Genomic DNA, 16,455 nt, shown 5'->3' with positions numbered 1-16,455 from the left:
CTCTTAGCTTCATGAGCAGGTTACCTCGCTTGAGTTCTTGGGGTTCGGTCATATTCCTGTGAATCCTAAGCAACTTAAATGTGTCAGTCTGGCCTCGTAAGCTCAATGGTGACCCGTCGCTGCACACACTGCAGACGTGTTGAAGGCATTTATTTCGGGAGGGGGGGGGGTGTTACTTTGAAATAATAATAATCATTACTGCTATTCATGTGCTCACATTCTAGCACAAATGCTGTGTGATTGTGAATGAAGAGCAGGGTCACATGGGTTGCTTTCCTCCTTGTTATGAAGTGCTTCGTGTGAGAAATGCCAACTGTTGTGTTTCGTGATGTTGTGATGAGATGATGAGGACTTCATTCGGATTTTTTTGTTTGGTACAGCAGTGCCTAGCCTCGTGTTAGAGAACGGTTGCCGGAAGCAAATATCACAGAACTACGTCTGAGAGCCCTACAAAGTGACCTCTTATCCACACTTGGGGGGGGGGGGACAGATCTTTGCCACCTGCTCTGCTACAGAGATACATTTCCATTACATGACAGTCAACCCGATACATTTTAACTCTAATATCTGTATTTTAGACAAGTTCGGAGCAGGACATGTATACAATCGTTTTTTTGTGCAGTCATTGGTGGCCAAGCTGAGTCAAACAACACGCCACATTTGACGACCGAGTTTAATCAACCAGAATTTCGGCGACCTACGGCCATCGAAATTCTCGCTCCGGCGGAGGGCCTCTCAATGCCTCACGCCTTGCCAGTCGCCCCCTCTTCTTCCCCCAATGTGTAGAGTGTGTAGGTATATACTACTAACTCTGTTGTATGTAGGGTGTGTCGGTATATACTACTGTCTCTGTTCTATGTAGGGTGTGTCGGTATATACTAGTAACTCTGTTGTATGTAGAGTGTGTAGGTATATACTACTGTCTCTGTTCTATGTAGGGTGTGTCGGTATATACTAGTAACTCTGTTGTATGTAGAGTGTGTAGGTATATACTACTGTCTCTGTTCTATGTAGAGTGTGTAGGTATATACCACTGTCTCTGTTGTATGTAGGGTGTGTAGGTATATACTACTGTCTCTGTTGTATGTAGGGTGTGTAGGTATATACTACTAACTCTGTTGTATGTAGGGTGTGTAGGTATATACTACTGTCTCTGTTCTATGTAGAGTGTGTAGGTATATACCACTGTCTCTGTTGTATGTAGAGTGTGTAGGTATATACTACTAACTCTGTTGTATGTAGGGTGTGTAGGTATATACTACTAACTCTGTTGTATGTAGGGTGTGTAGGTATATACCACTGTCTCTGTTGTATGTAGGGTGTGTAGGTATATACTACTGGCTCTGTTGTATGTAGGGTGTGTAGGTATATACCACTGACTCTGTTGTATGTAGGGTGTGTAGGTGTATACCACTGTCTCTGTTGTATGTAGGGTGTGTATGTATATACTACTAACTCTGTTGTATGTAGAGTGTGTAGGTATATACCACTGTCTCTGTTGTATGTAGGGTGTGTATGTATATACTACTGTCTCTGGTGTATGTAGGGTGTGTAGGTATATACTACTGACTCTGTTGTATGTAGAGTGTGTAGGTATATACCACTGTCTCTGTTGTATGTAGGGTGTGTATGTATATACTACTGACTCTGTTGTATGTAGAGTGTGTAGGTATATACTACTGACTCTGTTGTATGTAGGGTGTGTAGGTATATACTACTAACTCTGTTGTATGTAGGGTGTGTAGGTATGTACCACTGTCTCTGTTGTATGTAGGGTGTGTAGGTATATACTACTGTCTCTGTTGTATGTAGAGTGTGTAGGTATATACTACTGACTCTGTTGTATGTAGGGTGTGTATGTATATACTACTGACTCTGTTGTATGTAGAGTGTGTAGGTATATACTACTGACTCTGTTGTATGTAGGGTGTGTAGGTATATACTACTAACTCTGTTGTATGTAGGGTGTGTAGGTATGTACCACTGTCTCTGTTGTATGTAGGGTGTGTAGGTATATACTACTAACTCTGTTGTATGTAGAGTGTGTAGGTATATACTACTAACTCTGTTGTATGTAGGGTGTGTAGGTATATACTACTGTCTCTGTTGTATGTAGGGTGTGTAGGTATATACCACTGACTCTGTTGTATGTAGGGTGTGTAGGTATATACTACTGTCTCTGTTGTATGTAGGGTGTGTAGGTATATACTACTAACTCTGTTGTATGTAGGGTGTGTAGGTATATACCACTGTCTCTGTTGTATGTAGGGTGTGTAGGTATGTTGCATGTAGGGTGTGTAGGTATATACCACTGTCTCTGTTGTATGTAGGGTGTGTAGGTATATACCACTGTCTCTGTTGTATGTAGGGTGTGTAGGTATATACTACTGACTCTGTTGTATGTAGAGTGTGTAGGTATATACTACTGACTCTGTTGTATGTAGGGTGTGTAGGTATATACTACTGACTCTGTTGTATGTAGAGTGTGTAGGTATATACCACTGTCTCTGTTGTATGTAGGGTGTGTAGGTATATACCACTGTCTCTGTTGTATGTAGGGTGTGTAGGTATATACTACTGACTCTGTTGTATGTAGAGTGTGTAGGTATATACTACTAATTCTGTTGTATGTAGAGTGTGTAGGTATATACCACTGTCTCTGTTGTATGTAGGGTGTGTAGGTATATACTACTGACTCTGTTGTATGTAGGGTGTGTAGGTATATACTACTGTCTCTGGTGTATGTAGGGTGTGTATGTATATACTACTGTCTCTGGTGTATGTAGGGTGTGTAGTTATGTTGTATGTAGGGTTTGCAGGTATAAATGCCTACAATGCAATTTTTTTCTTGTTGGTGGGGGGGGGGGGTAGAGTAAAAAACTTGGGGGGGTCGACAATGTTTGTCAACCTGCTGGATCACCTTTTTACCTTCACATTTGGGGAAGGGGGGGGGTGGTTCACTTTCTATAACTTTTCGATTCAGGCCTTCTGAAAGGCTCTTTTATAATTTAGTTGATGGACAAACGGACAAACAGAATGGCAGGCTTTTATAACAGAAAGGCAGTTTTCCTGGATTTGAACCCAAGTTCTCCGTATTGTCAGCTAAGCGCTCTGACCTCTAAGCCACTGAGCCATCAAATGGCTATTTCTTGAAAGCTCTGAGCGATCATGTTTTGATCTTCTGGGAGGCACGGCTAGATATGATCATTTTATGTTTTGGGCCACGTTATTTTTAGTTGTCAGATCTTGTCGTTCAGGAACCATTGAAACACAGGCATTAATACATGTGGTGTGTGTGCACTGTATATGTGAATGACTGCATAAATATATCCACGTGCAAGAGATTAAAAACCCGTATTTCAGTAGATTTCTCGAACACAACTCCGTATAAAGGCAGAATCACACTGCAAAAATGGCTTTAGTGGGTACGTAGAGCTGACCTCACAAAACCCCCCGAAAATATATTTTCAGTAAAGTGTTTTAGTTGGAGGAAGAGAGAGAGAGAGAGAGATTATGAGCACCCAGGCTGCATCCGCCTTCTCTAAGACGAGCTTTGGCCAAGACACGTTTAAGCAAACAGCATTTGCCACGTCAACGTGTTTGCTGTTTCAATGCGACTGCACGAGTAACGTGATCCACACCAGGAGGCCACAGTTGCTCATGCATCGCTTAAACAAACCTGGAGAAAGAGAGGAGGAGGGAGAAAGAGAGTCCACATATAATACTGTCGACGATTTTTCAAAATGGCCCAGAGTCCGGAGCTCGTTAACGCCGCCGATGAGTTTAATTCTTGTAATCGGAGTCCACCGCGGCGCGTGGGAGAGGGCACTGTGGCGTTTAAGCGGCCGATCTCTTCGCTTGAGGGTCGCTCGTAGAGCATCGACGGGCGGCAGCGCTGGCCAGGCCACTGCTGCAAGGTGGCCCCTTAACGTCCCGATCCCGGGTCGCCCCACCGTCACCCATTGGTGTGAGCGCGTTGGGCGCGCGTGTGCGCGCGGTTCATTGATGCGCACGTGGGAACATCAGGACTGGGGAGACAGAGGCTGCCGGGCATGACGCTGGCCAGCAAGCACCTTAACAGGCGCTTACTAACAGCATTCGCCCGCAGCGGTCTCTTCGGCTACACGGGACACCTTTGTCTCTGCGTGCAAGTTTAATGCGGCGGTGGTCCAGGTTCAGATTCTAATGAACAAGAGTGGTAATGTATATATGTATCAACTTGTATGTACATATGTATCAAGTTGTATGTATGTATGTATCAACTTGTATGCATGTATCAAGAGGTCAGGATGAGGCTCATTTTCAAGAGTGACCTGGGGCATCGTTTTGCCAACAACGGCAGCGTCGCAAACAATCGGATCACTCCACGGCCTCGGCCTCCCAAACAGATGGCTGAGCTCACCATCAAACCGCCGTGCCGCAGGTCCAACTGGGTTACCTGGGCGCACGCTGCCTTGAGTCCTCACTAAGTTTGTTCACGAGCGGAGGAGACCACGGGGGAGAGCACGCGGGGGGCCGGCTACGGTGACACGAACCGCGCAGGGCGAGCGTGCGAGGCTGCTGCTGCTGCTGCTGCAGCTGTGAAGGCGTGGTGCGTCTGTGGCGTGAGTGCGTGAGTGCGTGCGTCCGTACCGGGCAGGTGAGTCTGCCTCTGTGCCCCGCGAGTCTTCCTCTCGAGCCTCCTCCACTGTCCTCCAGTCGCCGGCACAATGACGTGCTCGCAGCAACACTGTCGCCTGCATTGTAAGCACACGAGGGAGCGCAACGTGTTAACCCCTTCTCGTTCCGATGGCGTACGTGTACGTGTGTGTCATCAGTTTTTCTTCTGATTCCATTCCGATGACGTACGTGCGCGTGTATGCCATCAAAACGAAATCGGAAGAAAAAAAATAAAATGACTTAATCGGTACCGGGCGTGTGGCACAGTTTGATGCCAACAACCATAGAGTGCGAATCGTGTCTCTGCGGTTCTCCGCGGTGAGTACAATGACTTTAAAAGTAACGGCGCTACGCCTCTCAAAATAAAATTAATGCCGAGCCGCTTGTGCGTTCCAAGATGCGGAGGTGAACGGGGCACCCACCCTGCAACTCGCAGACGTCCCAGACGGGAATTGGGTTAACAGAGCTGCACTGTCCAATTTATTTCAATGGTCAAATCCTCTGTCGATTATCGGTTCGGTTGCTTGACAAAGCGGATGATATGAAAATAGCTACAAAAGACAAATTTCACCCTTCTTCCTACACGTACAATATAGCAGAAGCTAATGGGCGTGGCTTGGTGACATCATGGGTGTCATCAGGCACGTCACACTGAGCGTTGCTTGTGGGAGGTTTCCCACCTTCGGGATGCAGGATGTCAGGGCAGCCGCCTGTTTTTTTTCTTAAAGGGGTCTGAGTATTGGACTACAGGAACGTAATTGATTACAGTTCTTAGTCGGCTGATTTAACCGGGCATCCAGACCAGGATCGAACACCCCTTTGTGATGATACGCACAGCCAGGAATCGAACCCTGCTCATGAAGGTTCGTAATGCAATTGTGTAAACCACTTCCTCTCTCCTCTCCACAGACACACGCACACATGTGCACACACAGACAAAGACCCCCGTATAGCCTTAAAAGACTGTTGCGGTAAGTGCTGTTAGCGAGCACCGATGAAGCCCGGCACGGCACACGAGGGGATGGGTGGCCAGCGCCACATCCGGCTGCCTTTGCCTCCCAGTGGTGATGTTTACACACCACACCAGGTACTCATTCTAGGCTGAGTAGACCTAGGGGAGACCCAGGACCGGTTCAGATAATCGTCACTGGAGTTATCCATGAGTGGGAATCAAACTCGGAGTCCGCCGGGTTCGTAGTGCAGCGCGCTAACCGCTGCCCTACCGCTCCACACACAGACACACACACACCTTGCTTAAGTACTACAGGGTCAAACAACCAGAGTTTCAACCCTTGTGGGTCTCATTAGTATGCTGCAGCTGTGCTACGGTTAAATGGATTTTACGAGACAGCTGTAATATCAGCAACTTGTATTTATCGTCGGGCAATTAATCAACGTTCTAAATTTAACAAAGGTGAGAGACCATTGAGATCCAATGTCACTTTTGCAGGGAAACCCTAGACAACCACAATTACGTGGGGACAGTTACGCAAAATTCCATCAAGATTTGTTTCTGTTTGGCTTGAGGAAAGCATTCACGCTCGGAATGTGAAGCACGGCACCGGCCAGATGGAGGAATATTGCAAAGAGCAGATGCCTAGAGGTCAGGGTGTCAACCTCGCTCCGGCGGTGTGCCTTGGTAGAAGGACAGCAACAACGGATTGAGGGGTGGCTCGCATCAACGGCATCGGCCGCGATGATCTATTGACCAGAGGGGCGCCACGGTGGCTAGGAGATGTTAACGCCCATAGCCTGGTATGCAGGAGGTCGTGGGTTCGATCCCGACCCTGACGCCTCGGTGGGCTTTGCCTTGGTAGGGTGAGGCTGGTTTTGTTGTATTCGTATGCGTTTGGGTGATTTGTTTAACTTTCTTGTACTTTGCACTCCTATCATGTTTTTTGTAATGTTTGTTGTCGTTGCGTTCCTAACCGCCCCTATTGGTCATCTTCGAAAAAGAGAGTTTATAGCTCGTCGGATTCCTCTATTGTAATGAAATATTCTGATTCTGTATATTTGAAGTTTGCATGTTCTCCCCGTGGTCGCATGGATTTTTCTCTGGGCCCTCCGGTTTTTCCCTCGACATTTAGAATCATCGTGCATTTAGAGCATTTGCCTGCCGCTATAAATGTCCACGTGATAAGCCACTTTGTTGAGCTATCTTTTGTGGCCATGTCGCTTCTGAAAAAGAGCTACATAGCTCAGTGGGCCTTACCTGGTAAACTAGAAATAGTAAAACAAATAGTTAGTTAGACCTTGACCGGCACATAATGGCTTATTCTTGCAAAATATTTCATGGGAATTTCATTTTCCACCTCGTGTTTACACACACGCACAAACATAAAAAAAACTTTGGTCATTCTTTGCTGAAATTACCGGGCTGGTTGGAGTAAATGAGCTGACAGAGTTCATCGGCCGTTACGTTTTAGAAAACAAGGAACAATTGTTTGGTTCAAATGAGTATTGGCAGCGTCGATCTTCTGATGGCTCTGAGTGAATGGTGAACAGTCCACATTCTTATGACAAAGGCTGATACCTCGCCACAGGAGAATGACTGTTAGATTGCCACGACGTGGAGCATCCTCACCAGATGGCGCTTATTTTATCAACCCCAGAGGGATGAAGACGATAATAATAATAATATGATGCTGTGGATGAGTGGCCCCACACAAAGGTATGAACTCATAACCTTACGATTGGGAGCCTTTTTCTGTCCAATCAGCTGAGCTCGGGTAATGAAATCACCCACACAACACACACACACACAGTACCACGCATTCGCGCAGGCGGTGAGCACATTGTGTGCACACGCTGCTGATAAATGCTCGGTTTAAATTTTGAGAACCTAAAAACACATTCATGACGTGTCAAGATTTAGAGCGCCTTGATGTCAATGCACTTTGGGATGAAGGTCTGCCAACACCGTATCGGGTTGTGGGCGTCGTCTGACCATACTTCACCACGCTGGCTAGTGCGGATTGGAGAAGGTTGGGCCCAGGAGTGGTTCAGGTATCGCTCGCCACTGACCTTGACTATGGCCGGGAATAAAAGTCACGTCTCTGGGATCATAGCGCAGTGTAATTAATAATGTACATTCACTGCGACCAACAAGTAAACTATGTATCCTGCGGCCGTCTGGATCGCTCTTCCGTCCGATCTTAGGAAGCCACTGGAGCTGTGCACTTTAAAATATAAATAAAAAAATAATTTCTTTATAACTGATTTTTGTGCTTCGTTTGTTGTCCTTCCCCCACACCTCTGATTAGCGCGGTTGGCTATGTACGGTGCGAAGGAAGCTCAACATACATACACATACTGATACCGTTCAGATTTTGCCTGATGATAATCACCGCACTTACAAGGTGAACTTTGTTACTTACAGTAGTCACAACAACAGCATAAACACCGTACACACAGTACAGGAGAACTTCTCTTATCTGCGGCAGCTGTAGCGTCCACGAAATGCCCTATTATCCGCCGCCCTATGTCTTCCTATGACCTGCGATTTTACCCACGATGCATCGCGAGGCACCTTCCGAACACTTGCAGGGGTTTTTTTTTGCGGATAACTCGAATCACGCAACACACTCATCCTTTTATCCGTGGGGTGACTAGCGATCATTTTGGCCTGGCGGATAACGGGAGTAAAATCGCGGATTACACCACGGATAATCGGATGCGCGGTATTGGCTCCCCCATATCACCGCGGGTGAGAGGGTTATGGTGGATAAGGCAACCGTTAGCTTCTTGGCCACACTTTGCTCCCGTTGTGGCACTGTCTTATGTCAGTTTTATATCTCGTAGCCAAAACCGACGTCCTCTTGCTATAAATATTGGTTAAGACTAGACACTAGAGAACTAAAACTTAAACTATTAAATTTTTATTTTTTATTTTACCAGGTAAGGCCCACTGAGCTATACAGCTATTTTTTCTGAAACAACCTGGCCACAAACGATAACTCAGCGAAGTGGATTATCACGTGGAAATTTACGGCAGACAAATACTCCAAGAACATGTTGATTCTAAATGTGGAGGGAAAAACCGAAGGACCTGAAGAAAAATATTCGCGACCACGGGGAAAACATGCAAAGTCCAAATATAGAGGCGTACGGGTCGGGGTTGAACCCACGATATCCTGTATATCATGTGAGGTAATTAACATCTTGCCACCGTAACACTGCATGGGGAGGCCTTCAACCAGCACTGAATTAATCATGTTATTTCAAAACTGCACGGTACTTGTGGTAGCTAAACATGCGCCATGGCCAGGAATTGAACCCACATCCTAGGGTCTCAGGAACAGCACATGGCCACACATACAAAGAAAAAGACCTCCCCTCCCCCCACCGTGTAGCCTGTAACAGACTGTTGGGGCAAGTGCTGTTAGAGAGTAGCACCTATGAAGGCCGGCATAGCACACGAGAGGGTGGGTGGCCAGCACCACGCCCGGCGGCCTTTGTCTCCCCAGTGGCGATGTTTACACACCGCACCAGGTACTCATTTGAGGCTGAGTCGACCTAGGGGAGGCCCACGACTGGTTCAGATTATCCTCACTAGTGTTGGCCGTGAGCGGGAATCGAGCTGGTTCGTAGCGCAACGCGCTAACCACTACGCTACCGCTCCCCGCAGCAAATGGCCCCACGTATACCCCACCCCCCCACCGCATGCAGCGAGAGACACAGGGGTATTGTGAAATTCAGAACTGTATATTGTTACATCAACCTTGAAACTAATTAAAGTTGCGCAAAACGGAAAGGCAAGCCTGCGCACATGTGTCGGGCAGGTTCAGATGACAGGGCACTTAGTAGGCTAAGTTTGCTGCACAGAGATAAGCTTTCCTCTTATTTGAACCAGATGAGAGCTCATTGACACTTGCGTCTTTTTTGGCAAGGGAGACCCTGGGATGGCAAAAACAAGAGTTGTTGCGGGTTTGCATGGCGAGGCATCGGCATTCCGTGCGTGCGTAGAAACTCGCGAGCAAGATAATCACGACCAATGCGCACCGTGATTTGGGTGATTTTTTTTGTCGGTTCAACAAACGCACAGCTGCTAGACACCATTGGCATTTCTCAGGCTTGCGTTGTGACTGCTCCGTGGACAGGAGGACTTAAGGGGTATATCCCCGCTTCGCTTGACCGGGTATTTTCTTATACCCACTCACACCGGTTACTCAATCTGCGGGTGTAATATTTCTGAATTTGACGTAAAAATGTTACCCCTCCTCTTACCATTTTTAAGGAGCGCGCGGTTTTTGTGTTATTTTTTTTTGCTGTTGTACGTTCTTCGAGTATTCCGGGGGGAATTTGCTCAGAGGGCAGCTGTTCCTACTCAGATCAAACGATCCGTCTTCAACGCACTCGAAACTGAGCCACCGATGCCCTAATTCGCTCGCTGTTTTTTTTGTGGTGGATGTGTCTGTTGTTAAATTCGACCACAAGAACTCCCGTAAGCATGATCCGATGCGAATGCAACTTGAGTTTAACGTCGTGTTGCTATTTACGGGGGCACTTGTCTTTCAGAAAACCGGACCGAATTGATCAAAAGGGTTGCCCAAAAACGATACTTGGTGAAACCTCCTCCAGCACTAGACAAATAAAAGCCTAGATCCTTGCAGTCACGAAAGCTTCAAATCTAGAATAAATAAAAGCCTCTTCGGCCAAGGCGATGACGTCATGCGCCGAGCACGTGCTCTCTCCTCCACCCCGCTGACACCTTTTACGTGTGACGTCACGCACTCAGGCGACGTCATCTCGACGTCCGAGCTCGAGACGGCACGCGCCATTAGCGCTTCCGAAATACTTTCCGAGGAAAAGCTGACGTTGGTTAAGCGTTCAAGAATTCCATGCACGTGTACGGTGGGTTGTTTTATTAGTGGGGTTTTGTTGTTTCCCGATGTCAACAATGTTTGGCAATCGTTGTTCAACGGTGACCAAGAAGCTCTCTCTCTCTGTCTCTCCCTCTGTGTGTGTGTCTAGGAAATTGTCATACGTTTCGGTGTCCAATGTTTCCCTGCATGGCGATTGGCCTCATGCACCGCAGATCGTCGCTTGCTGGAGTACAACATTTATATCCGCGCATTTTGGCAGCTTGGTGTTTACAGTGAATGTCGTTGATACCAGCAACACACTGAGATTGGTATTCGTTATGATGCTTGTGTGCCCATGATAGCCTCACTGAGTCTCCAGTGGGCCCTTTGTCAATGGTTCACAGTGGGAAGTGGGGGGAGAGGTTGCTACGTGTGGTCCCAATTTGAGTTCGAAAGAAAAATCTGCTCGATTGTAAAGCGTGTAGCAAAGCAGTTTATCCCGTTCGCCTCGGCGCTTATGTTCGTGGCAAAAAACTCCACGCTCCTGTGGCACGGTCAGTATGTTGCATGCGACAATCGTTGTTTTGAGTTCTCGCAAACTTCTGGATACTCATACTCTTTGGTCATTTCGGTAAAGTCACGGAGGTATACCGAAAGAACCAAAGAGTATGGATCCTTGCAGTCACGAAAACTTCAAATCTAGATTATGGATGCTCATTTATCAACCCGAGAAGATGATGGGTTTGAGTCAATTGGAATGAGAGCGCCCTAACCACAGTGCCACCCAAATAACAGGGTTTCCAAGTTGTGTGCGTGCATGTCAAAATCGAATTCATTTATTGTTTAAATAGGCGCTCGCTAACCACCCTTGTCTATTACGTTGAGTTGGTAGAGAGCTTAGGTTTTTAACATGATCATGATGCACAACAGAGGCAATTGCTATCTAAACCTGGTCTGGGTCACCTCTAGGTTGACTCAGCCCTAAAACTAGTATCTAAAGTAAGCGTTTTTTATTAAACCAGTTAGGGCCCGCTGAGCTACATAGCTATTTTTCAGAAGGGAAGAGGCCACAAATGATAGCTCAACAAAGTGGCTTGTCACGTGGAAATGTATAGCAGCCACACACTCTAAACGCACGTGACCACGGGAAGAGAGAGCTCCAGAACACGCAAACTCCAAATATACAGCAGGCGTCAGGGTCGGTATCAAACCCACGACCGCCTCCATGCCAGGCGAGTACCTGCTTCCAGTGTGGTCACCAGCACTCGTGAGCTAACAAAGGTCACACAGCTGAAACGTGCACGCTGACGGCCAGTCGCATTGCTACCTCGCCTCGTGTCTGTGTGTGTGTGTGGCCGTAATAGGCGCTCGCTAACAGCACTTGAACCCACCACCAGCCCCCACCAGCGGCTGAAGCGAAATGTTGTGCGCATGTGAGTGGAGGTAAGGGCGAACGTGGTTGCGCGGTGAACTCATAGATACTCACCTTCAGGGCTCTCCCGCCGTCTCCCGGCTGAGGACACAAGAGAGAAAGAGAGGCAGCACAGAATGAGCGCTGTGCACAAAACAGCACGTGCACGTGTATGCTATAGGAGACGTACACACAGATAAAGATGCAAGGCCCCCGTATAGCCTGCACTAGACTGTTGACGCAAGTGCTGCTAGCCAGTACCGATTAAGGTCGAAACGGCGCACCAATGGGGTAGCAACACGCCCGGCCGCCTTTGTCTCCCCAATTCGGATGTTTTACACACCGCACCAGGTAGTCGTTTAATGCTGAGTGGACCTAGAGACGGCCCAGGACCGGGTTTGATAATGTTCGTCACTGATGTTGGTCCGTGAGAAACTACTGAACTCGGGGTTTTGCGCAGCTGCAACGCTAACCACTGTGCCACCACTCCCCACGAGACTCTTACAGAGACTTACAAAGTCGCATAAGCAACATTGTCCGGATCATAAGACGTTCCGGAAAGTAAGACGCACCACCCCACAGAAACGGGGTGATATCGATAAACTTATGTGAACGATTTTCAGACGCACTCAACTTTTTTTTAATTTAAAATTAAGAAGTGAAAAGTGCGTCTTAAAATTCGGAGAATACGGTAGCATACATACACACACAAGTTAGACAACACGTGCAATCATACATACATACACACAATCACAATGACTTTTAAACGCACACAAACACAACCTTACAAAGACATGCAGATATAGGCGCAATCACGGACGTAAAGAAACAGATTCCCCGCATAGCCTTAACAGACCGTTGGGGCAAGTGCTGTTAGCGAGCACCCTGCTAAGATCGACACGGTACGCGAAGAGGGTGGGTGGCCAGCACTACGCCCGTCCGCCTTTGTCTCCCCAGTGCTGATGTTTACACACCGGACCGGGCACTCATTTCAGGCCGAGTCGACCTAGGGGAGGTCCCGGGACCGGGTCAGATCATGGTCAGTGGTGTTGGCCGTGAGCGGGATTCGAACTCAAGTCGCCGCGGGTTCGTAGCGCAACACGCCAACCGCTACACGACCGTGTGTGTTGTGCGCACACACACATACACAAAGACAAAGATCACCCGTGTAGCCTTCACAGACTGTGGGGGCAAGTGCTGTTAGCGAGCACCTATAAAGGCCGGCACGGCACACGAGGGGGTGGGTGGCCAGCACCACGCCCGACCGCCTTTGTCTCCCTAGTGGTCATGTTTACGCATCGCACCAGGTACTAATTTAAGGCTGAGTCGACCTAGGGGAGGCCCGGGACCGGTTCAGATAATCGTCACTGGTGTTGGCCTTGAGCGGGAATCAAACCCGGGTCGCCAGGTTCATAGCGCAGCGTACTAACCGCTACACTACCGCTCCCCACACACATACACACACATACATACACATATACACACATATACACACACATACACACACATACATACACATACACACATATACACACATACACACAGACACGAGCAACTGTGTGTCTCTACAATACACACGCAACACACATCAATAAAAGAAGAGCACACGGTCGCATTGATGTATTATGTATGCGGGTGGTTGCAGGCTGCATGGTGTGTGTGTGTGCGTGTGTGTATATGTGTGTGTACGCGTGTGTGTATATGTGTGTGCGCGCGTGTGTACGCGTGCGTGTGTGTGCGCGCGTGTGTGCGCGCGTGTGTGTGTGTACGCGTGCATGTGTGTGCGCGTGTGTGTGCATGCGTGTGTGTGCGTGCGTGTGTGTGTGTGCGTGCGTGTGTACGCGTGCGTGTGTGTGCGCGTGTGTGTGTGCATGCGTGTGTGTGCATGCGTGTATGTGCGTGTGTGTGTGCATGCGTGTGTGTGCGCGTGTTCGTGTGCATGCGTTTTTGTATATGTGTGTGTATTCGTGTGCGTGTGTGTGCGCGTGTGTGCGCGTGTGCGGTTACCGCGCTGCACGACCAGTGAAGATTATCTGAACCGGTCCTGGGCCACCCCTAGGTGGACCCAGCCTCAAATGAGCGCCCGGTGCGGCGTGTAATAAACATCGCCACCGGAAAGACAAAGGCGGCCGGGCGTGGTGCTCTCCACCCACCCCCTCGTGTGCCGTGCCGGCCTTCATAGGCGTTCGCTAACAGCACTTGCCCTAACAGTCTGTGAAGGCTGTACGGGGGATCTTTGCCTTGTGTGTGTGTGAAGTCCGTGCAAGGCGCTCTCTCACCGTGTTTTGATTGCAGTTTGCCCATCTCGCTATGTGGGCCCCGGCATCCGTGCGCGAGGAGAGGGCGGCCAGGACTCTCGTACGCTCGCTCGCTCGCTCTTCTTATCCCCCTTGCTGTGCTTGTTACGATGATGCTGCTGCTGGTGGTGGTGGCGATGATGACTGTGATTCTGTAATTTCACAGTGAAGGAGTACAGCTCTCGCTCGCTCGCTCTCTCTCGTTCCCGATCTTTCTCTCGCTCTCTCCCTCTCTCTGGACTTAGTTGATCTTCTTATACGATTTTAAATTCAAGAAAGCTTTGCAAACGGCACGCACACACACGTGCACGCCTTCCAGGAAGCACAAGATCCAGACTGTGTCGGCTTCTTACTCCGTCTCTTTATCTACACCCCGCGTGTGTGTGTATATATTCACGCGTGTGTGTGTGTATTCACGCGTGTGTGTGTGTTTCCCGTCTGTATTCTTGTCAATCTCCGCTCTGTGTGTGTGTCTTTGTGTGTCCCTGTACGTCCCCTCTGTCACCTTGCGCGAGTCTATCTGTGTCTCACTGCGTGAGGCTCTCCTGCGCGTCTCTCTCTCTGTGGCTCACCAAGCCAGCCACTTGCAGGCTAAACCATCAAGCTTTACCATTGGTCTGCCGTCAGGCGGTAGATCAAAGGGATGCTTTTTTCCTTCTTTCAACCCCCCACTGCACCCCAAGCCCGCACCCAACCTCTCTCTCTCCGTCTCCCTCCCTCCCTCTCCCCACCACCGTCACCACTGCACCCCCTTCAGAGACGTCCAGCCCTTCCCCCGCGCCTGTGAAAGTCCTTGCCTCCGCTTGGCCACTCCACCTCCCCTTACCCATCGAAGATCTAAGACGAAGATCCCCCGTGTAGCCTGTAACAGACTGTTGGGGCAAAGTGCTGTTAGCGAGCACCTATGAAGGCCGGAAAGGCACACTAGGGGGTGGGTGGCCAGCACCACGCCCGGCCGCCTTTGTCTCCCCAGTGGCGCTAATTACACACCGCGCCAGGTACTCATTTGAGGCTGAGTCGACCCAGGGGTAGGCCCAGGACCCGTTCAGATAATCGTCACTGATGTTAACCGTGAGCGGGAATCGAACTCGGGTAGCCGGGTGCGTAGCGCAGCGTAGCGCTAACCGCTGACACTACCCATCACACACAGCACGCACGCGCGTTGGGATGCCTCACTGGGCGTATGGGCTGTTGGAGCAAGCGTTGTTAAGCGAGCCCCCTTTCCAAGTCGGTGCAGAGACATTGACAGGACGGTATGGGGCGGACGCCGCGCAGCAAAACGCGCCTGTTGTGTGTCTTTCATGGCCACGTCTTTTTTTTCGAGGACGCGTTAACGTAGGGGGGGTGGGGTGGGGGACCAAGGGCAGGGAGGGCTAGGACACAATTGCTACCGGTGTTGTGCCAAATCGCCAGGAATTTAAGCCGGCTCCCTGGGTTTTCAGGACGGTGATAACTACTGGAACAAACACAAAGATCCCACCAGCACCACCCCGTGTATCCGTATCGACTGATTAAGGGGTGACAGTGCCGCTTGTCAGCGAACACCAATTTAAGGCTGCCCCGGTACACAAGGGGGGTGTGGGGTGTCAGACCCATCGTGCCTGGCTTCCATTTTCTCCCCATTGCTCACGTCCGTACAATGGCCCCAAGTATTCATTTACAGCTGCACGCACCTCGGGGAGGCCCCAGGACGGTGTCAGATACACCGCTCGCCACTGAAGTTGATACCATGTCACAGGTCGCCAGCACCGTCGTTGCATCGCAGTCGCTCAAAGCACCGCTGTGCTCGCTGCTTGCCACCGTGTGCCCCGTTAGAAGCTCGAACGGCGACAGGGCCACGATGTCCGATAGGCTGACCTCGAGCAAATATGGCTCGGCAGGAGCCGAAGAGATGCATGCACATGCTGGCAATTTTGAGAAGCATCAATTTGAATTTCCCTGTATAAGTGTCTGTTTTGCGTCGCCCGTCTTCACGTTGGAATTGTTTTCCGCATTCGAGAGCGGCGGTGGCCGACTGTCGTCTCCTGAGCCACGTGCGCCTCTATAATCCACCACGTGCGGCTCTATCGAAGAGGCATAACGTAAAACGCACTACCACAGAAGCAAAAATAATTAATGTCTCCCGTGCTGTGCCGAAAACTGTCAAAATATATATACACTTGGCTCTTTTTGCAGAACTCTTGGGCTCTCTTTGGCTCTTGGTGTGTTCCAGGTTGGCCACTCCTGTCCTAGACTATGGTAACAGCTCTCATTGAGATCAATATTTTACTTTGGGTGTTCGCGG

The 16,455-nt window shown here is 49.2% G+C and overlaps 1 protein-coding gene and 1 long non-coding RNA gene across 3 annotated transcripts in view; one reads left to right on the top strand and one right to left on the bottom strand.

Moving 5' to 3' along the window:
- Positions 1-14,820, bottom strand: part of NKD2 (NKD inhibitor of Wnt signaling pathway 2) — a 114,647-nt gene extending 99,827 nt beyond the window's left edge. Inside the window, exons 1-3 of one of the 2 annotated variants that reach the window (XM_032957521.2) lie at positions 14,154-14,820; positions 11,950-11,976; positions 4,633-4,736 (exon numbers count right to left, since the gene is read on the bottom strand). In XM_032957521.2, the coding sequence (XP_032813412.2) occupies positions 4,633-4,736; positions 11,950-11,976; positions 14,154-14,178 (156 nt within the window). In that variant the 5' untranslated portion in view covers positions 14,179-14,820. The remainder of the gene's footprint in view (positions 1-4,632; positions 4,737-11,949; positions 11,977-14,153) is intronic. The other variant, XM_032957520.2, reaches the window with a different exon arrangement.
- Positions 786-2,264, top strand: LOC142925384 (uncharacterized). The gene is made up of 5 exons (XR_012942367.1): positions 786-833; positions 1,024-1,403; positions 1,670-1,745; positions 1,822-1,973; positions 2,012-2,264. It is a non-coding gene; the product is annotated as an uncharacterized LOC142925384 (long non-coding RNA).
- Positions 14,821-16,455: the final 1,635 nt, after the last annotated feature.

The sequence above is a fragment of the Petromyzon marinus genome, chromosome 20 (genome assembly GCF_048934315.1).
Source record: "Petromyzon marinus isolate PM22_M1 ecotype Great Lakes invasive population chromosome 20, UKy_Petmar_22M1.pri1.0, whole genome shotgun sequence".
Taxonomy (NCBI): Eukaryota; Metazoa; Chordata; class Hyperoartia; order Petromyzontiformes; family Petromyzontidae; genus Petromyzon; species Petromyzon marinus.
This window is presented reverse-complemented; position numbering and strand designations above follow the sequence as displayed.